We start from the raw sequence: 24,951 nt of genomic DNA on the forward strand, positions 1-24,951 counted from the left end.
CAGCTCCATAACTCAGCCACTCAGCTTCCTGAAGGTCTCTCTCATCCAACCCTAACTGCTTTCCCAGCCCTCCCGCCCTGGTCCAGTCTTGTCCTTACTCACACAGGTCCTCACCCTGGCTTCCATCCGGGCTCCTTACTTCAGTCTTCCCCTCTGGTCCACCTTCCCCATGGCAGCTAGAAGGATATTCCTAAAGCCCAAACCTGATGCTGTCCTCCTCTGCATTAAGTCTCCCATGGCTTCCCAATACTACCTGGCCAGAGTCTGAGCTCCGCCACCTGGAGAGCCTGGACCCTGCTCACCCCTCCTACCTCCCCTCTATCACAGTACCCCAATGCCTGGCACTTACCAAGTCCTTGGTTGTACTGTGCCCTCTGCCTGGAACACCCTTCCCTCTGCTCTTGGCCAATTATCTCCTTCAGAGATAATTCTCAGGTCCCATGTCTCTTCCAGGAAGCCCTTCCTAGGCTGCGTGAGGCACCTTTTCTGGGCTCCCACCATCTCCCAGGCTTCCCTCATGACCACATCTCTGATCACTGTCTGAGGGCAGAGCTGGGGCCGTCAGAGGCACCACAGCATCACCCATCACAGGGCGTGCTCAGAGACGACGCTCAGGGAATGTCTGCTGGCTAAATGGGTGACCCTCCTCCGCCACATCCAGGGACCTTGGACAGAACTAGATGGATCTCTCCCCAGAAGAGGCATCCCCAGCTCCAGACCCTGCATGGCAATCCCAACTCCCACAGACAGAGACAAGGGCAAGGGCCCAGGCCCACGCTTAGAAAAATAGGACTTTCTTGTTGTGCCCCTCAGGGCCCCTGACACCCGCCCCATCCGAGTTTTTAAAAACCGTGAACAATTTGGTGAGTCTGAGGCCAGGCCCCACAGGGTGCTTTAGGTCCTGCCACCCCTTGGTGGGCACGAGGCTAGGGTCCTGTGGGTTCGTGACTGGGCCCCCAGGGCTCACAGTCCAGCTGGACCATGGTGTGGGCCCTCGGTGCGGAGGGCGCAGGAGGAGCCGACGGGGCCTGTGGGGTGCCGTTGGTCTGGGAGCACACGCTGCTGACGGGTGCGGGTGCCTTGGGCTTGCCGGGGGCCTGGCCACCGTGCACCTTGTAGCGCATGAGCAGAACGAAGATGAAGACCAGCACCGAGGCCACGATGACACCGCCCAGCGCGATGATCATGGTGCCGCCCAGGAAGGGTGCGTGCGGGACCCCGCAGGGCTGCAGCGCGGGCTCCGTGGAGAAGCGGGCGCAGCCAACGGGCCGCGTGGCCGTCAGCCCCGTGGTGCTGTCCTCGTACACTGCTAGCACGCACAGATCGTAGGTGCGGCCGGTCGCCAGGTCTGTCAACAGGAAGGAGCGGCTGTCGGCGGAGATCATCCTGGAGGGACAGGCAGGTAGGGGTCAGGTCTCCAGCTGCCAGCACCCACCCTGCACTCCATCCCTACCCTCCAGTCTAGAGAATTTCTCCCCAGTCCAGCGGCTGCGTTTCACTCTAACCTCTGAATTCCCTCTAACCACTGCTGGAATTCCTTTAGTCTGACACCCAGTCAGTGGCCTGACTGATCTGCCTCCAGTCTGTTAGCCAATTTTGCCTCAGCCCACCATCTAACTTTACTGTCCCATTCCTCTCAAATCCCCCCGTTTGGTCTCCCCCACAAGCTCAAATTCCCTCCAGTGCCACTGACCGCTTCCCCTCTGCTCTGCTGCCTAATTTCACTCTCGCCCACTGCCCAATTTCTCTGTGGCCCACTGCTTGAGTTCTCCCAGTCCTGTTTCATTTTATACCCAGCTGCCTGATTTCCATCCTGCACTGCCAGCCCAATTTCCCACCAGCCCGCAACTGCAGCTCCCTCTGACTTTGCTGCCCAGTTTTGCTCCACTCCACCCCTTAATTTCACTCTGGTCCTCCCACCCTAGTCTCCCCTAGCTCACTGCCTGAGTTCCTTCAGTCCTTCACCTAACGTCCCACCAGCCTACCACCTGAAGCTCCTTCTAGACCTACAGCCAGCAATCTCTAGCTCACCGCCCAATTGCATCCTCACCTTCTCTGACCTCCCTCTAACCCAATTCCCATTTCCTTCTACCCCCATATCCACGTTCCCTCTGATTCCACCTCTCAGTTTCCCTCTAGCTTCTGACTTCCCTCCAGCCCGTGCCGATTTCTCTTTGCCTCCAGTGTCCAGTTAGATTCTTTCTCATCTAACCACCTGATTCCTCCGTATCACTGAGCCCGATTTCCTTCTAACCTGCGAACGAACACCTTCCTAGTCCCACTGCCTTATTATATCTATCACCTGCTTTGCAGTGAGTCCTGCCATCTGATACCCTTTTCATTCAACGGATGTGCCTCAGTCACCACTGCTGATTTTTTTCTCTGCTGCCTTATTTATTCCCATCTCTGCCTACTGATTCCTTTTATCTCTGTTGCTTAGTTTCTCTGATCCCCAATTCCACTATACTACCTTTTGTAGCAGAGCACTCTGTTGGAGATTTAACTTGTTTTATAATCAGTTTTATTCTTAAATTGCTTTAATGAGGGAGGGAGCTACAGGAAACTCTGTGATTGTCTCTGGGAGGGTGACTATCTAGGAGAGCATTCGTCCCTTCCCCTGCCAGGCACAGTGGATAGAATTGGTGTGATTTTCAGGTGGACCCTCCATGGAATCTACTGCGCACACTGCCTATGAAAGAGAGTGGAATGAGCTTATTAGATTTCCAAGACTGAAAAGGAGATCAAGTGATTATCTCTTGGGGTCCCTGAGGAGGGAAACTGGACCCAGATGCCAGGTGACAAGGTGCAGACCCCAAGTCTTAGGAGGCCCAGTTCTCCGCAGCCAGGAGGTGGGGCTGCACCACTGGCTCAGCCTGGCAGTGAGAACAGGGAGCCATCCACCGCTATCCATGCAAGGCTGGACCGGGGGAGAGTCGTCAGCAGCCCCCACGCCAGAGCCAAGACTACAGAACACATGTGGCCACAGCAGATGTGCCACGTCCTCTCCAGCGCAGGGGCGCAAGTTACGCTGGCCCACCTCGTGGAGTATTTAAGCCCCAGGTTTTGTGTTTGCAACAACAGAAGAGAGAAGGGAATCCCCAACAGTGGCAAACTGAACATTCCTGCTCACCTAGCAGGTGGAGCTTAAACTAGGTTTCATTTGATTTAGAAAATAAAAAAATTGAGATGTTGCATATAAGAACTCCAAATATGTGGAGCCGTTCGCACGGCACAAACCCAAAGTGAAATCTGTTTAACTTCCTTCCCGTTTTTCCTTTTAACCCCTGGTCTGAGTGCCTCTGCAGCGGGGCTGACTCATTCCGTTTTTTCCCACGATCCCTATACCTTCTTGCTTGATCTCTTTTTCTTCCTGCAGCGTGTCTTGTATTTAGTCCTGTCATCTGGAAATACCTGGTCTCTCTTTTCCTTTACTACTTAAATTTGCTTGTATCTCCCCAAACTTGCCCTTCCCCTTCGACTCTTTATTCTTTTGGCCTGGTCACTTTTTACTTTTGCTGCCTGATTTCCTTTATATGCTTGTTACTATTTACTTTTGCTGCCTTGTTTCTTTTTAACACTGCTGCCAGATTCCTTTTTACTCTCTCTGCCTGATTTCTTTTACCTTTGCTGTCTGGTTTCCTTTGTAAGTTTGCAGCCTCATTTCTCAGCTGTGTTGCAGCCTGGGTATCAGTAGACATATCTCTAACCCTCCCTCCATCTCACCCCCCCCCCCCAAGCTGCCCACTGCCTGGACACTGCACCTGTAGACGAGGATGTCATCGGCTGAGCTGTTATACTGGATCTGGTACATGCGAATGCCTGGGATAGGCCGCTGATCTGGCCACTGGACGAGAGCAGCTGTGGCCCCATGCTCAGTCACCTGGACACCACGGTCAGTAGGGGGCCCAGTGTCTGCCGCCTTGGCGGAGGCAGAGGCAGAGGCAGCAGAAGGTGGGGTGAGGACATCAGGATCCCCGTCCCGCGGGGGGTCACAGCTGGTGCTGTTGGCTAGCTGGGGTGGGGGTGGGGGGCCCACAGTCAGCTCAACAGCAGCCGTGGCCTCGCCAGCTGCATTGGCCGCAATGCAGGTGAAGATGCCTCCATCACTCGGCTCAGTGATCAGCAGCTCCAGCGTCCCATTCGGGAAGGCGCGAGCACGGCTCGAGTTGCCCAGCAGCCGCCCCTGGGGCGATACCCAGCGCACATGGGGCTCGGGGTCCCCCACAGCCCGACAGCGCAGGGCAGCTGGCCGACCAGCAGGCACTGCCAGGGGTGGTGAGCGGTGGGTTACCACGGGGGGCTCACACACAAACTCCTCCTCACCCACAGCCCAGAAGTAGCGGCCGCCCAGAGCAGGTGGGGAGGCGCAGGCTTCGAGGTCGTCCTCCCTCGCCAGCCGCCGCAGCCACACCAGCTCGCAGTTGCAGTGCAGGGGGTTCCCACCGAAGGCCAGCACCAGGGCAGAGGCAGGTGACCCCCGGGGCCTGGCTAGCAGGGGTAGGCGGGAGAAGAGTGGGTCAGGTGGGATGGTGGTCAGGCGGTTGGAGGTCATATCCAGCCGCGCCAACTTGTGCAGGCGGGAAAAGGCGCCAGCGGGCACAGAAGCCAGCAGGTTGTGGTCGAGGCCCAATGTATTGACGTTGCCCAGGCGGCCCAAAGCCTCCCAGGGCAGCTGTTCCAGGTTGTTGTAGGAGAGGTCGAGGTCTTCAAGTGTCTCGGCACAGTCGTCCAGGGCACCAGCTGCCAGGGCTGCCAGCTGGTTGTTGCTCAGGATGAGATGGCGCAAATTGACCAGGCCACGCAGTTGACCCTCGCCCAGTGAGGTCAGCCGGTTACCGTCCAGATGCAGGGCACGCAGGGCGCGAAGATCAGCAAAGGCACCGGCTGCCACGTGGCGGATGGTATTCCGTGACAAGCTCAGATGCAGCAGGCCCGTCATGTTGGCCAGGTCACGGCGGCGCACGGCCGCAATGAAGTTGTCCGCTAGGCGCAACTCGGCCGCCCTGCGGTCCAGCGAGGGTGGCACAAACAGAAGGCCTGCCCCTGGGCACAGCACGCTTAGGGGCAGTGACTGTGTCTGGCAGCGGCAGCGACGGGGACACAGGCTGGGCGTCGCTAGCTGGGGTGGAGATGAGGCGGGGGCCAGCGGCAGCAGGCAAAGGAGCAGCGGGAGGATGGCCATCTCGGGCAGGGTTGGCCTGCAGGGAAGAAGGGAGGCATTAGGGCAGGCTGAGGTCAGGAGAGGGCGACCAGAGGGGGTTGGGGTGGTCCAAGACCAGGAGAGAAGGTCACAATGAGCTAAGAGCAGAAGAGTTGGTTAGTGATGGTCAGAGGAAGGGTCAGACATATCAAAAAGCTGGAAAAGATGGTCCAAGACTCAGATGTATCACGGGAGGACAGAGGGAGCAGAAATGAACAAAGACGGTCAGAAGGCAGGGAGGTGATTAGAAATGGCCAGAGATGGTGATAGAATGGGAAGGTTGGTCAGGGTGGCGGTGATGAGAAGATAAGCAAGAGGGCTTTAGACATGGTCACCGAGAGATGGTCCAAGATGGCCAAAGAGAGAAGAGGTGGTCAGAAGTCGTTGAAAATGACCACGGAAGAGAGATGGTTAGAGATAATCAAGAAGATAAGTGGTGGACAAAGAGAGAGGACGTGGTCAGGGGTGGTCAGATCTGGGAGAGACGGTAAAAGATGGTCAAAAGCCAGAAAGGTGGTCAGGAGGAGAGGACAGCTGGGCGATGGGTGTGGAGAGGTCATCAGACAGAGGGAAGCAGCCAGGGATATGAGAAATGATCAAAGAACAGAGAAGAGAGGTAGTCAAGTCAGTAAAGGCCAGAGATGGTCAGATGGTGGTCAACTGGCAATTAGGGTCAGGAGTGGGAGGAGGGCAAGAGAGATGGTGAAAGATGGGCAGAGAAAGGAAATGTGGACCAGAGGAAGCCGGAGAATAGACAGACAAGTGGCTGGAGGGAAGAGTCGTAGACAGAGATGTCAAAAATGGTCAGACAGTCAAAGGCCACAGCTGAGAGTCCGGGCCGGAGAAGGGTAAGAGAGCCAATGAAAGATGACTAGAGAGCAGCCAAGATATCAAAGGTGGTCACGGGTGAAGCAGTAGATAGAGGTGGCCAGAGAGAGAAGCTGTGGACAGGGCTGTGGACGATCAAAGACAGAAGAGGTGGACAGAGGTGGTTACTGAGATGAGTGGTGGCCAGAGGTGGCCAGAGAGAGGAGCAGTGGACAGAAGTGTCAAAGATGGTCAGAGAGAGAGGGGGAGAAAAGAGACAGGAGTGGTGGATGGGAGAGGCAGGCAGGAGAGGTGGTTGGAGATGGTCAGACAAGATACATGGTGGGAAGAAGTTAGAAGATCTACTGGGAGTGGGTCACAGACCTAGAGATGCCATCAACTGGGGAAGAGGAGATCAGAGAGGGGCAGGGCTGGCCAAATGTCCAGAGAGTGTCTGAGGCAGAGGAACTGGAGGTAGATCCATGGATGGGGTGTCTGTTTCTGGGAGAAACCCTGAGAATTCCCAGGGTTACATGGTCCTTACCTACCCCCAACCCCATCCACAAAGTTCCTCTCTAGTCCCTTCCCATGATGGGAGTCACTGAGAAACTCCCTCCCAATTGCCTTACCTGAGTTGGAAGCGTCCCAGGGAGCAGAGTCTTCAGGCTCCCAGGGGGTCAAAGGTCAGGGCTCTGGAGGGGGTGCTCAGTCGCTCCTTCCTGTCCCCAAGGCCTCTGTAGAGGGACTGTCCTCGTGTTTCAGCTTATATATGTGGTCATGGAGTCTCTAGACCTTGATACTTAAGGGTCCCAGGTCCCCAAATATTGGGCAGCTAGGGTCCAATTTTAGAGACTCAGGCACCCCTTTAGGTTGTTCAGAGTCAGGGTCACCCAGCTCCAGTCTTGGGATGCAAAACAGCCAAATGGAGAGTTTAGGGTCTAAGCCCTAAGTCTAGTCCTGGGGTCTGGTACTGGGGTGCTGGATTCAGTTATTGGGGTGCTAAGTCAAGTTTTGGAGGTCTCTAGTCCCAGATTTCAGCATTCAGGTTCGCAGCAAGGACTTCAGGCCAGAACTCAGGTTTAGGCCCCTTGGAATGCCAGGGTACAGATCTTGGAATTTGAGGCCTAAATCTCAGGGTTCGGGTCCCAAGTGGTGGATTCTGGGGGAATAGACACAGGAATCCCATCCCAGATTTCAAAGTCTCAGGCACAGAATTCAGTTTTAGCTCCAGATTGGGGGTTTTAGATTCCAAATCTTGAGGTTCAGGCTCCAAATGTTGGGATCCATAATCCAAGTCTTGGGGCTCAGGTTCCAAATATTGGGTTCTCAGCGACTGATATTGAGATTCCAGCCCCAGATATTGGTGTTCAGACTCCAGTCTTGGGGTCCGTTTCCAGATCTCTGGGTCCGATCTCGAGGTGCAGGCCCCCCGATGTCGGGTTGCAGGCTCTGGGTCTGTGGTGCAGGCTACCAGCTTGCTTCCCAGTATGTAGCGGAGGCTGGCCAGGAGGGAAGGGGTCGGCGGCGGTGGGGGAGGGGCCGGCCAGGAAGCCCCGGGGGCCGGGGTGGGGCGAACAGACAGGGGCACGCCGGGTGAGGGCACCGCAGCGCGGGAGGGGCGCAGGGGGGAGGGGCCGTCCTCAGAGACCCCTCCCCCGCCGGGGCCGGGGCGGGGGCCGGGGCGGGGGCTGGGCAGGCAGGCCGGGCCCGGGTGCTCCCGCGGCCTCCACGCCAGGAACCCAGGGCCGCGCGCGCGCCCGCGCTTAAAGGCGCAGGCTCGGCGCGCGCCCGCGCTTAAAGGCGTAGGCTGCCCTCCCTTTTTCAAAGGCGCATCCCCGCCCCCGCCTCCCATGGAGTCGCCCGGGCGTTGCTTGGGAGCAAGAATCCTGGGATACAGACAGAGATGCAGAGAGAGAGTCAGAGACAAAAAAATATGGGCAGACTTCGATTAGGAGGATAGAGAGAAGTAGAATGAGAAAGACAGAGACAGAGAGATAGAAAGACACAGACTTATTCAAGGAGCGATGGAAATACAAAGAGACACTGAGAGACCCGGAGAGAAACAGAGGAGACAAGGACAAGTCAGGGACTGAGAAAGAGAAAGACATAGAGAAAGTCAAAGAGACACAGTGGGGGGACTGAGCTGGGCCAACTCAGCTGTGAGGATGGGTATGTGCACGTGTGTGTGTGTGTGTGTGTGTGTGTGTGTGTGTGAGAGAGAGAGAGAGAGAGAGAGAGAGAGAGAGTCCAGTTCTCATTCAGAGCATTGCATGTGGCCCTCCATCCCAGAGTCCCCGGACCCCCAAACCTGTCCCCTGTCTCAGCACCACCTCCCCTGATGTCCTTTCCACAAGTGGAGCTTCCTTACCTGGACCCTGCCCAGCAACAGGACCGACCTTTCAGGCCAGAGGAGGGAGTGCTCCTCCCCAAGACTCCTTGCCCTGGCTGCAAAGGGAAACGCTGACTTCGAGACTGTGCCCTCTGGACTTGGAGCTAGACATCGAGACACACTGACTAGCCCTGGCCAGTGTGCTCAGTGGTTAGAGTGTTGGCCTATGCATCTAAGGGTCCTAGATTCAATTCCTGGCCAAGGGCATGTACCTCGGTTGCAGGTTCGCTCCCAGCCCCCGATGGCAGCACACGAGGGAGGCAACCAGTCAATGTGTCTCTCAAATCTCTCTCTCTCTCTCTCTCTCTCTCTCTCTCTCTCTCTCTCTCTCGTCTCCCACTCCCTCCTTCCCTTTTACTCCCTCTGAAAAGCACTGGAAAAAATATCTCCAGGTGAGGATTAACAAAAAACAAACAAATAAAATACACTGACCAGATAGCCCATGGAAGGAGGAGGAGATAGGAAATGGGAGAGGCAGGACCTTGCTAGGTTGACCCAGAGAAGTCTATCCATTGAGTTCCCCTCTCCACTCACATCCACGGCCCCAGCAGACCTACTGGAATTGTACCAACACAGGACTCACCAGAACTGGTGTCCGCTCATCCTGATGCTGTGAGAGGATAGGGGAGGGTAATGTGGGGTGTCCCACGTGTCTCATGGCGATGGTGTTGCAGGAGGAGGGATGTGGGAAGGGGTCTACAAGCCTGACCTGGGAACTTGGTTATAGTAACAGGGAGGACCTGATCCTTTGAGAGCCCTGGTCTGAAGGGAACACAGCCTTGGCCAATGGCCATGGCCCTAGCCTGGTGGAACCTGGATGGTCATAAGCCACCTGTGGGAACCCTCATCTGAGCGGAGGACAGGGTCACCCACTTTGGGGACAGGGTCACCCACTTTGGGGACAGGGTCACCCACTTTGTCAGCCCTAGCTTTGCTGAAGGCTTCAAAACAGACTTTAGGCTCCTTCCACTTATGTGTATTGAAAAATTGCAGCTAAATAAACTCAGCTCCAGGGCCCATCTTTCCAAATCATCAGCAAAGTGCATCACGCTCCTGGCCCAGCACAGTGGATACGGGTTTGCAGACACTCAGAAAAAGGACAGTTTTAGGGGTGCTACAGAAGTGGTGAAGGTGAGGGGAGACAGAGGGAAACACCCGGAGATAATGCCATGAGAAGAGTGGGATTAGAATTCAGTGGAACTGGTTTATTTATTTTTTTTTTGGGGGGGGGGGGCAGGAAATGGGTAAGGGAGGAAGCAGAGTGAAACAGAGAAAGAAGAAAGTGAATAGAAGGTGGAGATGAAAAGCAAGTTACCTTTCTGGGCAACTAGGGGTCAGTTCTTCTGGGGAACAGTAAGGAACCGTGTAGAACACACACTGTTTCCCCTCTTCCTCCCACCTGCAAAATTCAGAGAGGCTGGGGCATTTATCCACCCATTCTTACCACTTTGGGTGATGATTGTCCCTTTGTGGGGGAGGGGGTAGTACTGAGAACCATCCCAATCCTGTAACCGGACAACCAAGGGGTCCAGGCTGCCTGTTTCTACTTCAGCCAATTAAGCAGAGACCGGGTTGAATCATATATCAGTGTTTACTCCAATGATGCTGGCATTATGGGAGAGCAGCAGGTTATCAACAAAAATCTGCTCTGCACTCCACCATAAGCCAGCTGCTTATATTGGGTAGAAGGACAAAGGTTACATGGGAAAGTGGGAATTAGAGGAATGGGAAAGTAGGCACCGGATAATCATTACAGGATACAAGTCATGCAGGCTGGGGCTGGGGTGGGAGGGGGGAGGGGGTGAGGGAGGAGTCCCAGCGGGCGAGTGCCTTGGGAATCCTGGGACCAGATTACAGGCAATAAATAGGGCTGGGGGTTGTCAAGAGCAGGTGCCTCCAGGACTAGATTGTCTCAGCCATCAGGTTGTACATCTTTCCATAATGACAGGCAGTTCTCAGAAGGAGAGTGGACTGCATGCCAATGGTAGCCAGCCATGTGAAAATGTGCTTTGTAATCAGAACAGAGCCATCATGGTTATCAGAGCTTGATTAATATTTCCTATCATTATCATTCATTTCCAATATTCTATTTCTGCCCCTAACAACCTGAGGCAGAAAAGGAGGGAGGGATGTCTTGTGTGCGCTAGACCAGTAATCCTCACACGCTAGCTGCATTGGAATTACTAGAAGGACTTGTTAACCATAGACCTTCAGGCCCCTAACCCAGAGTTTCTGACTCAGTAAGTCTGAGGTGGAGTCCAACTATTTGCATCTCTAACAAGTTCCCGGGGGATGCTAATGCTGTTGGTCCAGGAACCATACTTGGAGAACCACTGGGGTAAACCGGGAATAGCTGCAATGTGCATGGAACTGCCCACTACAGCTGTGGTTATCCTGGCGGACCGAGAGGATATAGCAACCCAAGGATGTGCCGAAGAGACCAAAGTGCTTGGAGACAGACAGAGGTGTTTGGAAACAGGGACAGGCAGCGGCAAAGATGCTAGTTCTGTATTTCCTGTAGATTTGTGGGCCAGATGGCCCTGCAGCAAAAGTAGCGACTAAGAGCATTAGGTCCTGCCTTCACTGAGCTCACATTCCAAAAGAGGGAAAGACACATCTCCAGACACCTCATCCCCATCCTCTGATGGGGACCAAATGGGTGTGGGACCCCAGAAGCAGGCTCTAGGGAGTTACGGTGGCTTCCTGCAGGAGCGGACCTTTATGCTGAAGCCTGAAGGATGGGACAAATGAAGCAGATGGACAAAGAACCCTCCTATGCGGTTTGTGTGCAGCCCAATGGTGCCTTCATGCCATAGCAAGTGCAGCCTCGGGGCTCTGCTGTGCCTGGATAGTATTATGCGTGGGTGTGCATGTGCTCATTTAGCTCCTGGAAGGGGATCCTGGTAGGATGGTTGTCTGGGGAACTCCACTTAATTGCTGCCTTCACTTAATTTCAGCATTTGGAGAAGGGGACAGAAGCAATGGAAACAGCCACAGGAGGAAGAATGAGGTTAAACTGCCTGAGAGCTGAGGGGACCTAAGTGGGAAGAGGACTGCTCGTATCCATACACAGAGTCTGCTCGAATATACACAGATACACAGAGGGGACATACCCATACTCACACATGCACATCAAGTACTCAGAGGCTCACCAGAACACACATGGACTCAGCAGGGACATGGAACAAACATACACCTAGACTCATGTTCGAGTTGAAGAGACATACACAAGTGCATACTTAGAAACACACACTTCTGAAACACATACACAGACTCACAGACATGTGAGAGGGTACGTGTGCAGGAACATTCTGCACCCAGATTCTTTCTTGTACACATGTGTAAATGATACACCCACACATACATACAAGAAACATACAGGGTGGGACAAACATAGGTTTACAGTTGTGAGTACGTGAAACAGTTTATTCTTGTATTATTTTTTATTAATTATTGTATTATTTTCCATGCGAATATCTGTAAATCTACTTCTGCCCAACCCTGTATTTAGAGAGTCAAACAATTACAAGTGATGGATACACATATACACACATGCACATGTGTGCGTAAGTACAACCAAATTAATGAAGTCAGTCTGTCTGCCAAAATAAAGTCACTTTAAAAATAAACAAACTTACCCTAGCCGGTTTGGCTCAGTAGATAGAGCATCGGCCTGTGGACTGGAAGGTCCCAGGTTCAATTCCGGTCAAGGGCACATGCCCAGGTTGTGGGCTTGATCCCCAGTGGGAGGCGTGCAGGAGGCAGCCTATCAATGATTCTCTCTCATCATTGATGTTTCTCTCTCTCTCTCCCTCTCCATTCTTCTCTGAAATAAATAAAAATATATTTTAAAAAAATAAACAAACTTAGGCCCCTTCCACGTCAAGGGTTTATCAGAGCAAGAAAAGATGGAGGTAGTGTCTCTTTATCCTCAACTAACACCCACCAACTCCAGTCTAGCCAGTGGAGTTCATGGGAATTAGCTCAGCTTTGTAATTAGCACATTAATCAGTACCGAGGACTGGGGACTCACTTTAAAGTTCAGGCCTGGCCCTAACCTGTCTGGCTCAGTGGATAGAGCGTTGGCCTGCGGACTGAAGGGTCCCAGGTTCGATTCCGGTCAAGAGCATATACCTTGGTTGCGGGCGCATCCCCAGTAGGGAATGTGCAGGAGGCAGCTGATAGATGTTTCTAACTCTCTCTCCCTTCCTCTCTGTAAAAAATCAATAAAAATACATTAAATAAATAAATAAAAATAAAGTTCAGGCCTGGCCCTGGCTGGGTAGCCCAGTTGGTTAGAGGTTGCAGGTTTGATCCCCTATCAGGACACATACAAAAATCAACCAATGACTGCATAAGTAAGTGGAACAACAAATTGACATTTCTCTCCCTCTCCCTCAATCCTCTCCCAAATTAAAAAAAAATAAAAAATAAATCAGGCCCGAAGGTGCAGCCCCATATGGAAGGTCAAAAGAGAGAAGCAGAAAGATTAGTACACCCTCTCCCCTCTCCATCCCCTCCCCATACACATACACTAACCCTAAATCAGACCGATGGGTCCCAGGCAAGCACCAACTTCTCCCAAGACCCTATGCATGAGGTTCTGCTTAACTACAGTGGAAGACCTACCACAACTTCCAGGGTCTGCTTAAGGACTTCCGGCTATCAACATGGAATAAAACTTCCATAAGAATATGGAGAAAAGTTTATATTTGTGCAAAGAATGGAGGGATATACTGTATACTGACAACTTTAAACAGTAAACAGAGAGACTCTGGGCCACTGTGTAGACCTGCCGTGTAAAAGCCTGACCGCCACAAGGGGAGGTTAGAGGCATGTTTTACAGAATGACTAGTGCTCAAGCTTTACTGATATCAGGGGCCCAGAGAGGCAAGTTTAGTGTATTAGTGAGCATAATTCCAGCTGCTGTAACAAATAACCCCCTGGATTTCAGTGACTTCATATGATAGTTTGTTTTTCACCACAGGTGTCCTGCTTGGCAGCTGTCCTCCACCTGGTGATTCATACACAGACTTGTCCATTTTGTGCCTCAATTATTTTATGGGGCTCAGAATTATCTGCTTCCACCTGGCAAAATGGAAGGAGATGGGATGTGGAAGATTCACCGACTTCTTTTAAAACATGGCCCCAAAGTGACCTACAAAGCTCCTTTCTGCCCGTATTTCAGTCACGTGGCCATCCTGGATGGAAGGGGTGCTGGAACGTATTCCCAGGCTGGGCAGCTCCTCTCAGGCACAGTTATTTAAAGAGAGTGTGAATTACAACGGACTCAACATCAATCTCCACCAAATCCACAGCCTCAGGGGAAGCAGAAGGAAGAGGCTATGGAACCTTGTTTCATCCACTTGACCAAATCCTCTTCAGGGAGAAGTTCCTAGCCCCACCCTAACCACCCCCACATATAACCTGGTACTTGACTTTGGGGTGGGTGACCACAAATTTGGCCCGTTTGAGGGCAGAGTGAATCTGGCTTGATTTGGTAAGTCCTTAGGTCAGTGCAGAAGGATGATAGTGCATGTACAGTGCTTTTCCGCTGAGCATTTATTGAGCTCTCACTGTGGTGCAGGCCCAATGCCGGGAACATACCTGTGAATTAGATACAGTTCAGGCTTTGGAATTGTGTCTCCTCATAAGACAGAAAGAGAACAGATAATTTCTGAACCTGAGGGTGTCCCTTTGATACTCCATTGTGAACAAGATGAGGGACAGGAGAGGGGCAAGTCTGCTAGCCAGGTGATGCTGCGGTGGGGCTCATGGAAGGGATGGGGCAGCATTTGAGGAGGTGATCACCTGGATCATTGGTCAACAGAGCCAAATATCAACAGGACAACGATTGAAATTTCTTTTGAGAGCCAAGTTTTTTAAACTTAAACTTCTTCTAACGCCACTTCTTCAAAATAGACTCGCCCAGGCCATGGCATTTTGTGGAAGAGCCACACTCAAGGAGCCAAAGAGCCGCATGTGGCTCGTGAGCCGCGGTTTGCCGACCGCTGACCTGGACCAAAAGGGGATAGGGCTTTCTAGGCATGGACAGATTGGCTGTGCGCAAACACAGGTACTAATTAAAACCTAATGATTCCAACTCCTAGCACTGCTGATTCATGTGCTAATTATAAATTTATGTAATCACCAACTCCGTCTTGGAGTTCGGCTAAATCACAGACTTGGGCAGGAATGTGTGAGATCATCACCAACCAGAGATCCACATGCTAATTGCCATCTTGAATTGGTTCATGTGCTAAATACAACCTTGGGATAAATTAATAGAGTGATCAAAGAGTGTTTTATTCAGTGAGGAAGAACACAGACTCTGAAGCCTGAGAGCCTTGGTTCAAATCCCAGCTCTGCCACTGAGCAGCTGAGTGGCTTTGAACAAATTATCCTTTCTCTGGCCTCAGCTTCATTCCTCTAAAGAGGTGAAGGGGGCTGATAGTATTTCAAATGGCAGCTGGGAGGATTAAACAAGACAATACATGTAAAACGCTGGGAACAGTGCCTGGCACATAAGTGTTTACTGTATTAAGTACTAGCTGTAATAATGCTATATAATAAAAGCCTAATATGCAAATTGACCAAACGGCAGAACAATCGGTAAAATGATGGTTGCTATGATGTGCACGACCACCAGGGGGCAGATGCTCAAAGCAGGAGCTCCCGGTAGCCCAGCAGAGGGAGTCGAGAGGCTTCTGAGAGCCGGCCAAGGCGGTTGCCAGCCGGGGGGGGGGGGGGGGGGGGGGATGGGGGGGGGATGGGGCGGGCCATCGCCCCACAGGTTGCCCCACAGATCAGCCCTGATCACTGGCCAGGCCTAGGGACCCTACCCATGCACGCATTTCTGGCATCAGGCCTCTAGTGATAAGGCTAATATGCATCCAACAGTTACTGTACTGATTTCGTTTAATCCTCATAGCGGGCCCTACGGCCAATTTCTTCACTGCTCCCACCCTTCCCTGGCCCAGGTCTGGGAGGCTCACTCCTGGAAAGACTTCCTAGAAGTTCCTAGGGTGAACCTCAGCATTCCCAGTCCCGCCCCCGCCCCAGCCCCAGCCCCAGCCCCAGCCCCGGCCCCTCTCAGCGGTGCCGCGTGGGGGCAGCAATACCCCACTCAGGCACTGCACGCGCCGTGCATTGTGGGTTGCGTAGTCTCCAGGACGGGTTAAGCGGTAGCTCCAGTCTTGCACGTGAACTGCAATTCCCAGAAGGCCAGGCGATACCCTCTATCTCACCTCCCAAGCGGGCCTCCAGAATTGCTCGGAGAGTTATGGGGTGGAGGGACTGACCCCTGCACGCGTAGGAGGGCGATGCTGCGCAGGCGTGGGCGGTCTGCCGCATCCGCTGAACCCTAGCAGGTGGGTAGGGACAGGCGTTCTGGCCCAGGAGATGCAACCACCGCAGTTCAAGTTAGTGCAGCGGTCGAGTCTGCGCACTCCTTTACTCCAGGAAGAGTGAGGCCCCCACACTGTGTATACCCTGGAGCCAGGTCTGCCGCCTTCCTGTTCTGCATCTCCACCCTCCCTTGTCAGCTCTCCAGCCTGCTCATGGAGCTCCAGTCTTTTTTTAAAAAAAATCTCTCTCTCTCATTCATCTCTCTCTCTCTCTCTCTCTCTCTCTCTCTCTCTTCGCCCCCCCTCACCGTTAAAAAAAACATATCATGATAATGTTAAATCGTGCAAAAAAATAGAATAGTATAATGATCCTGCAGGTACCCATCACTATTTTTCAACAATTATCAACATATGGCCAATCTTGTTTAATTTTTTCTATTTCCTCACTGAATTAGTTTAAAGCAAATCCCAGACATCATATAATTTCACCCATAAATACTTATACATATATACTAGTATCTCTAAAATCTAAGGGTCTTGAAAAAAAACATAGCACTTTTATCACAGCTAAAAATGTGGCTACTAGAACATTTAAAACCCCATATGTGGTCCACATTATATTTCTCTTTGAAAGTGTTGTTCTAGACCAGTGATTTTCAAAGTGTGACCTGGACCAGCAGCATCAACATGACTTATTAGTGTGAAACTTAAAGGGAAACTCAACTAAAATTGGAGTCATCATGGCCTGTAGGGGGAGCTCTCACACCCTCATGGTTAATTGCCCCAAACAGGAAGAGACATACCTTGCATCTCCAACAGGAAGATGTTTTCTACTTTACTACCTGAGCAAGAGGAAGAAAGATTTTTCTCCTACCTGAGCAACAACTCAACCAATAAGAGATTGTCACAACTCAGCCAATGAAACATTTGAACTCCCAATTTCCTTCAGTGGACTCACAGTAACAGCTCCTCCCACCTCCTCCTTTTCCTCTATAGAAGAACCGTTCCTCTCCTTTGTTCTCCAGATTTGCCTAAAGTTTTGCCTCAGCTCACATATCCCAATTTGCAATTCTTTGCTGTCCCCTAATCAACCCATTTTTGCTGCTAAAATAACTTTAAAATAACTTTTTTTTTTTTTTAGGTCAACATTAGAAATGCAAATTCTCTGTTGCCCTAGAGCAGTGGTTCTCAACCTTTCTAATGCCACGACCCTTACTCAGTAAGACCTGGGCCCATTTGTTCACTGCATTTCAGGAAACTGTCTGTGGGGCCTGCCATTGCATCTGCTTCCTGCATGCCCCTTGTGAATAGTCATTAAGGAGCCATTTAATTGATTGTGAAAGTCAATTATACTGAGATTCCCAAAGAACTATACCTCCCTATTCACACTCTCTCCTTGAATCTGCTTTGGACATAAAGTGACTTGCTTTAACCAATCATGTGACAGAAGTCACTCCTGCCCAGTTGTGGCTTAAGCCTTAGGCCAAGCAGCTTTTGATTGTGTACACTGTTGGGGAAACCATGTGGAAAGGCAACATGGAGAGGCCACATAGAAAGACTACTGGTATGTGGAGAAACCACGTGGGGAACAGAGAAAGTCAGATAACAGTGAAAGATGTCCCTAATATCTGACCCCAACTCAGCTGCTCTAACTGTGCCTCATTCATTCTAGCTGTCCCGAAGCGCCAGACACGTAAGTGAAGAAGTTTTCTTGGATGTTCTATCCAAATTCTTGAAACTAAGGACAGTGAGTAATTCATAACCTGCTTGCTGTTTTAAGCCACTAGTTTTGGGGAATTTTGTTATGTAGCAATAGATACCTGATAAGATTGAGGGAACTGTTTCCTATTAATCAGAAGAAGAGGCAGAATGTTATTCCCAAAATAAATACACTCACTGCCCAGATCAGGGCTAGCATATTGGATGCATTCATTTTTTTTTTGCTCATTCATTCATTTTTTTTAAAAAATGTTTTTATTGATTTTTAAAGAGAAAGGAAGGGAGAGGGATAGAGAAATAGAAACACCGATGAGAGAGAAACATCATCAATCAGCTGCCTCCTGCACACACACACACCCTTACTGGGGATTGAACCAACAACCCACGCATGTGCCCTGACAGGGAATTGAACCTGTGACTTCTTGTTTTTTTTTTTAATATATTTTATTTATTTTTTACAGAGAGGAAGAGAGAGGGATAGAGAGTTAGAAACATCGATGAGAGAGAAACATCGATCAGCTGCCTCCTGCACACCCCCTACTGGGGATGTGCCCGCAACCAAGGTATATGCCCTTGACCGGAATCGAACCTGGGACCCTTGAGTCCGCAGGCCGACGCTCTATCCACTGAGCCAAACCGGTTTCGGCTGAACCTGTGACTTCTTGGTTCCTAGGTTTATGCTCAACCTCTGAGCCACACCAACTGGGCTCATTCATTCTTTTACCAGATATTTATTGAAATCCTACCATGTGCCAGGCTCTGTTTTATTTATTTATTTTTATTTTTAATTTTTAAATATATTTTATTGATTTTTTACAGAGAGGAAGGGAGAGGGACAGAGAGTTAGAAACATCAATGAGAGAGAAACATCGATCAACTGCCTCTTGCACACTCCCCACTGGGTATGTGCTCACAACCAAGGTACATGCCCTTGACCAGAATCGAACCCGGAACCCCTGAGTCCGCAGGCCGACGCTCTATCCACTGAGCCAAACCAGCTAGGGCCAGGCTCTGTTTTAAGTGTCATGGATATAATGGTGAAGGTGACAAGACAGACAAAATATCTCTCTCTCCTCTCTCTCTCTCTCTCTCTCTCTAAGTGGGATAACAAATCACCAAGGAAAAGATTGATGGGGTTGACTGTATAGAGTTAAATATTCCATATGTCCAAAAAGAGTATGACTAAAACTGAAGTTAAACAAATAGTGTAGAAAAATATTTGTAACAGGTACAATAGAAAAATGGTTAACATAATGTAATAAAGATATTAATAAATAAATGTGGAATTACATTAATTAACATAAATTTAATGTGGAATAAAAGCTAATACCCAAAAGAAAAATGGGCAGTTAATATGAAAAGACAACTCACAGAATACAAATAGCTAAAAAAAGATGAAGGCCAAATTCATCCTCAGTAATCATTTGTTGATTTGTTGATGATAGCCATACTGACAGGTGTGAGATGGTACCTCATTGTCATTTTGATTTTCATCTCTTGGATGATTAGTGACCTTGAGCATTTTTTCGTGTCTGTTGGCCATCTGTATGTCCTCTTTGGAGAAGTATATATTTAGGACCTTTGCCCATTTTTTAATTTATTTGAACCAAACTGATGACATGACTAGAAGCAAGATCTCAAATGCTTTGGAGAATAACAGTTTTGCAGCATTTGAAATTAGGGAGAAAATGTAAGGAAGATTACATAAAGGTGGGAGAAAGTGAGGCAGGGTTTGGATTACAGGATAATTAAAATTATGTGTTCTCTTGAGGGTGATTATGCCTTCAGGGGCTATTACTTTTGGCATTTCAGTGGTGTGTTAACCTAGATGCACAAGAACAATGGACAGGGCTTGCTTAAAACCTTTCACTAAAGAAGTTATAGGGTGGCGAGAGAGTGGGTAAGAGATCAACCAAGGACTTATATGCATGCATATAAGCATAAACCATGGACACAGACAGTAGGGGGGTGAGGGCATGTGCTGGGGGTTGGGAATGGCCAGGGAGAGGTCAATGGGGGTGGGGGAAAAGGAGACATATGCAATACTTTTAAACAATAAAAAATTTAAATGCAGCCCTGACCAGTTTGGCTCAGTGGATAGAGCGTCGGCCTGCGGACTCAAGGGTCCCAGGTTCGATTCCGGTCAAGGGCATGTACTTTGGTTGCAGGCACATCCTCAGTGGGGAGTGTGCAGGAGGCAGCTGATCTATGTTTCTCTCTCATCGATGTTTCTAACTCTCTATTCCTCTCCCTTCCTCTCTGTAAAAAATCAATAAAATATATATTTTTAAAAAATTTAAATTAAAGAAAAAGTTATAGGGTCCAGCTGGTGTGACTCAGTGGTTGAGCATTGACCTATGAACCAGGAGGTCATGGCTCAATTCCTGGTCAGGGTACATGCCCGGGTTGCAAGCTCAATCCCTGGTGCTGGAGGCAGCAGATCAATGATTCTCTCTCTTCACTGATGTTTCCATCTCTCTCTCCCTCTTCCTTCCTCTCTAAAATCAGTAAAATATTTTTTTAATATATTTTATTGATTTTTTACAGAGAGGAAGGGAGAGGGAGAGAAAGTTAGAAACATCGATGAGAGAGAAACATCGATCAGCTGCCTCCTACTCACCCCCTACTGGGGATGTGCCCGCAACCAAGGTACATGCCCTTGACCGGAATCGAACCTGGGACCTTTCAGTCCGCTGGCCGACGCTCTATCCACTGAGCCAAACCGGTTTCGGCAGTAAAATATTTTTTAAAGGGTGCTGTAATAAATCACAGATTCCGCCCTAACCGATGTGGCTCAGTGGATAGAGCGTCGGCCTGCGGACTGAAAGTTCCTGGGTTCGATTCCGGTAAAGGGCATGTACCTTGGTTGCGAGCACATCCCCAGTAGGGAGTGTGCAGGAGGCAGCTGGTCGGTGTTTCTCTCCCATCGATGTTTCTAGCTCTCTATCCCTCTCCCTTCCTCTCTGTAAAAAATCAATAAAATATATATTTTTAAAAATCACAGATTCCTCACTGGGTAGGTCATGGTGGGTAGTTGTGCCCCAGCCCTATAACTTTTTAAAAATATATTTTTTATTGATTTCAGAGAGGAAGGAAGAGAGAGAAAGAGAGATAGAAACATCAATGATGGGAGAGAATTATTGATGGGCTGCCTTTTGCACGCCCCCTACTGGGAATCAAACCCGCAACCCAGGCATGTGCCCTTGACTGGAATGAAACCTGGGACCCTTCAGTCCGCAGTCCGACGCTCTATCTGCTGAGCCAAACCGGCTAGGGCTATACCACCCTTTTTCATCCGCAATACAATCTATTTTTCCTTCACTTCATATGCAATGCAGTGAATAGGGTGGCTTTGCCCTGAGGCTCTTTCCAACCAGCAGCTCTGGGCTCCTTTAGTTCCCTTTCTCCACCCCCCAGTCTGCTCCATCAGTGGATGAGGAAAGAGGTGAGGGCTTTTTGAATCACCTGGAAGTTGGACACAACACATCTGCTCACTTGGCCCACATACCTGATTGCAAGGTTAGGATGGGAAATGTAGACCAGCTGTGTACAAAGGAGCAAAGGAAGCCATTTTGGTGAGCAATTAGCCAGTCTCTGCCACACATTTTGGAACATGCTATATCTGAAAATAGAAAAGTATTGTGTTGTGGGTTTTTTGTTTGTTTTCTTGCTTATCACCTGTCTTTCTCCACCAGGATGTAAGCTCAGCAAGGGCAATTTTATTCACCATTGCATCCCTATCACTCACCCATCTATCCAACAAATGTACATTGACTAAAGGAATGAATGCATGAGTGAATAAAACAATCATATCTTCAGAGGATATAATATTATGAATGCATTAAGTCTATTTCTACGGAGAGTTTAGAAAGATGAGAAATTGCTAATGTATTATGAGCACTTGGATAGGATATAGATTAGGTAGGATATAGATTAGGTAGAATACGACCTCGGTAATAGAACTCAATATAACAAGATGGAACTTCATTTCTCTCTTGCCAATAGACCAAGTATAAACTACACAGGGCTTCATGACACTGGTATGGAGGTGTCATAGTATCAGAGATCCAAGGTGCTTCTATCTATGGCCCTGCCATCCACAGGACGTGATCCAAGATGCTTCCTACAACATCCAGGCAGTGGGAAAGGGAGAGGGGACATGGAGACTAACCACACACTCTTTCTGAGCATAGGTGAACCGAGAAATAAAGCCTTCGTTTTGGCATCTATTCTGCCCTCTATACTGTGGGGGTTGCCTCCTTGGATACTTCTGAGGGCAAAAAAGTGGATAAAGCAAATATAGCTGCCCATTCCAGGGTAATACTAGTACAAGTCCTATGCAAAAAAGTGGGCAGCGCACACATTTTCACATGATATGATCAGAAAGATACAAAAATATGCCCAGTAAAAAGACAGAAAGGAAATACACAAAGTATTAATGACGTTGTCTCAGAAAGGAGGTGTCAGAGATAGCAGGAGGTTTGCCCAGCGCTGCTGCTCTGCTGCTCTGAGTCCATATATTCTTCTGAATTCGCCAGGGCAGGTTCCTTCTCGAACCCTGCCCACTGTACTAACGCTTGGGAACTTTAGTCCAAATCCCTTCTTGATCCTCTGCTCACTGGTTACAGGTGTTGGGTCGGAGCCCCTCTGCCTGGGGCTGGTCCTCCTAGGATGCCGGGTCTTAGACGGGGAAGCCATGAGCAGTTGTGGGTGCACAAGGATGAGTCTTGGCAGTGAGAGGCTCTTGTTGGGCTGAGGAGAGGGCGGTTGGCTGGGGCCTGCGGCAGCCACTGCAGGGAGGGCTGACTGGGGTCCCCGCCTGTTGCTTTTCTGGGCGCCACTCTTTGGGGGGCTCCCGACGTGAGGCGCCAGGAGCGCAGCACCGATTCCTCCCGTGCTCTTGGGCGCTGCTCTGAGCAGGGTCAGCCTTGACCCCAGAAAACTGGCAGCACTATGGGGGAAAAAAACAAAACAAGAAGGAAGTGGAGGAGGTGCTGGGAGAGGAGGAAGAGGAATACGTGGTGGAAAAAAAGTTCTCGACCCTCGAGTGGTAAAGGGCCAAGGGGAGCACCTCCTCACGTGGAAGGGGTTCTCAGATGAGGACAACACGTGGGAGCCAGAAGAGAGCTTGGATTGCCCCGACCTGAGTTTTTCACAGTCACAGAAAACAGAGACAAGTCAGAGGGAGGCAAGCGCAGAGGCTGGCTCTGATTCGGAAGATAAGGGAGAGGAGAGCAAACCAGAGAAGAAGAAAGAAGAGCCAGAAGAGCCAGGAGGCTTTGCTCCAGGGTTTGGAGCCGGAAGGGATTATGGGAGCTACAGACTCCAGTGGAGCGCTCGTGTTCCTGATGAAATGGAGAAACTCTGAGAGGCTGACCGGGTCCCAGCCAAGGAAGCCAATGTCCAGGGCCCCAGGTTGTCATGTCCTTCTAGGAGGAAAGGCTGGCGTGGCATTCCTATCCCGCAGAGGATGATGACATCAAAGATGACAAGAATTAACTCTCCTGAGTACCAGCCCCTGTCACATCTGACTGTGGGTTTCAAGTGGGGAGGGGAAGGGGTTCTACTTGTGTTGATACCATAGAAGTGGCTTGAGAAGATGTCCCTTGGAGAGCCAGTACGGTTTCTGTGCCCTACAGCAGCCCAAGTGCTTTAAAGCCGCTCCATGCTGTATAGTTTGCACACCCATCCATGTGGAGGGGAAGGAGGATAAGTGTTTCAAGGCAATTCATTCTGCACTTTGCTGAGAAAAGCAGAGGGCCATCTATGAAGGACAAAACTTGCAGAATGGGTATGTGTGAGAGCAAAAAGACACTGTAGATCTTCAAAGAGCAAGCTACAGCCTTCTTCCCAATAGTGTTAACTGCATTTTTACAGCGTAGCATGTGTGTAGTTTTTGGCTATTACCGCTGTATTATTTGGGGGTGGGAGGGATGGGGTAGGAAGGGAGATGGGTAGGACTGTTTTTATTAAAATTTGGGGCCTGGTTGGGGAAATGGTGAAACAATGGAAAAAAGAAACTACTAATGATTTGGTTTTGTGTCCAGAATATTTTCTTTTAAAAAAATGTAATTGGCAATCTAATCGAGGACTCTGAGAGACTGTTTAAAAGCTGTGAATGCCTGAAACTTATAGGCCAAGGTGTTGCCTGCCTGAGATTAATTCTGTTCCCAACAAAGGACTAAGCCAGTTGATAAGTTACCAAAGCTGCCTTTTGGGGTGGGAGGTGGTGGGGGGGTGGAAATTAGTTGAGAAGGGAAAGTCTTTTATTGGAGCATATATATAGGCAGATCATTCTGTCTTAGAGGTGCTAATTCTTGAAATTGACAAGACCCTTTCTTTTCTAATTATGAAGCTACTAGAAGCCTGATGCACGAAGATTCGTGCTAGAATGGGCTTTCCTTTCCCTGGCTGCCAGCACCGCCTTTCCACTCCAGCCCAGCCCCTTTCCGCTCAGGCCCCACCTTCCCACACTGCCCAGAGGCCCTGAGAGACTGGGGGTGGGGCAGAACGCCTGCGTTGTCGCCATGGCGACAACGCAAGCATCCTGCCCCCATCACTGGGCACCTGTGTATGCAAATTAACCGCCATGTTTGTTGGGTTAATTTGCATATCACTCCTGATTGGCTGGTGGCGTAGCAGAGGTACGGTCAATTTACATGTTTGTATATTGTTAGGTAAGATAGATGTTAGCTTGTCCATCCAAGCTCCTGGCTATTTGGAGGGAGGTGAAGAGGATGGTATAGGAGGTGTGAGAGTAGAGAGGGGCCCATGTTTTTAGGATGGAAAAACTCTTGGAGCCTCTCTGTTTTTTGAACTTTGAACTCTGAAACCATTGGTGGCAGGTTTCAGTCACTGACAGCACAAGTTCATTGAATCACTTCAGGAGTTGGATTATTTCAAAAGCCCTGGTCTCAGGAGAAGATTAAATGTTCACTTTAAGACACAAAACAAAAATTCTTTTTTTAAATCCCAAGAATTAACTAATACCCAAAATGCTGTCTTGACTCATAAAATCTGTCAGTTCTTGACAAAACCCAGACCTACATCTAGAACTTCATTGTAAAATCCTTTTAGGCATGTGTTAGCTTTCTGTGAAAACTTTGTTTAAATGTAAACTTCATACAACACTGTCAGTTTTTGTTTTGATAAAACTATAGATTTATTAAAAAAAAAAAAGAATGAGTCTTTATTGCAGAAGCCAGTGGCCATATAGCCATCGGACAAGACAGTTATTTACAGCAAAGTCCATAAAGGCAGGGAGCCGGTCACATCTTTCCCATAAAGCAGCATCAGTCTCTGTGCCCACAGTTACCTGAGCAGCTGCATACTGCCTCTGACTCACCGCCTCACATCACAGTGGTACCTAAGCTCCCTGCCTCAGCAGTTCCTCCAGCCTCTGGCTCAGCAGCTTCTCCTGTCTTCCTTGCCCAGCACACTGGCTGGTTCACATGGCAGCTATATCTGAGCTCTCTAGCCTTTTCCCTTCC

The 24,951-nt window shown here is 49.8% G+C and overlaps 1 protein-coding gene and 1 pseudogene across 1 annotated transcript; one reads left to right on the forward strand and one right to left on the reverse strand.

The window, feature by feature from the left end:
• Positions 1–795: 795 nt before the first annotated feature.
• Positions 796–7,509, reverse strand: LRFN3 (leucine rich repeat and fibronectin type III domain containing 3). The gene is made up of 3 exons (XM_008139841.3): positions 6,637–7,509; positions 3,762–5,198; positions 796–1,386 (listed from the first exon to the last, which is right to left on the reverse strand). Exons 2-3 carry the CDS (start codon positions 5,180–5,182, stop codon positions 927–929), a joined length of 1,881 nt encoding a protein of 626 aa, XP_008138063.2. The 5' UTR covers positions 5,183–5,198; positions 6,637–7,509; the 3' UTR covers positions 796–926.
• A 14,672-nt stretch (positions 7,510–22,181) lies between these two features.
• On the forward strand, positions 22,182–22,960 carry LOC103284782 (chromobox protein homolog 1-like; annotated as a pseudogene).
• Positions 22,961–24,951: the final 1,991 nt, after the last annotated feature.

Source organism: Eptesicus fuscus, chromosome 21, assembly GCF_027574615.1.
Source record: "Eptesicus fuscus isolate TK198812 chromosome 21, DD_ASM_mEF_20220401, whole genome shotgun sequence".
NCBI lineage: Eukaryota > Metazoa > Chordata > Mammalia > Chiroptera > Vespertilionidae > Eptesicus > Eptesicus fuscus.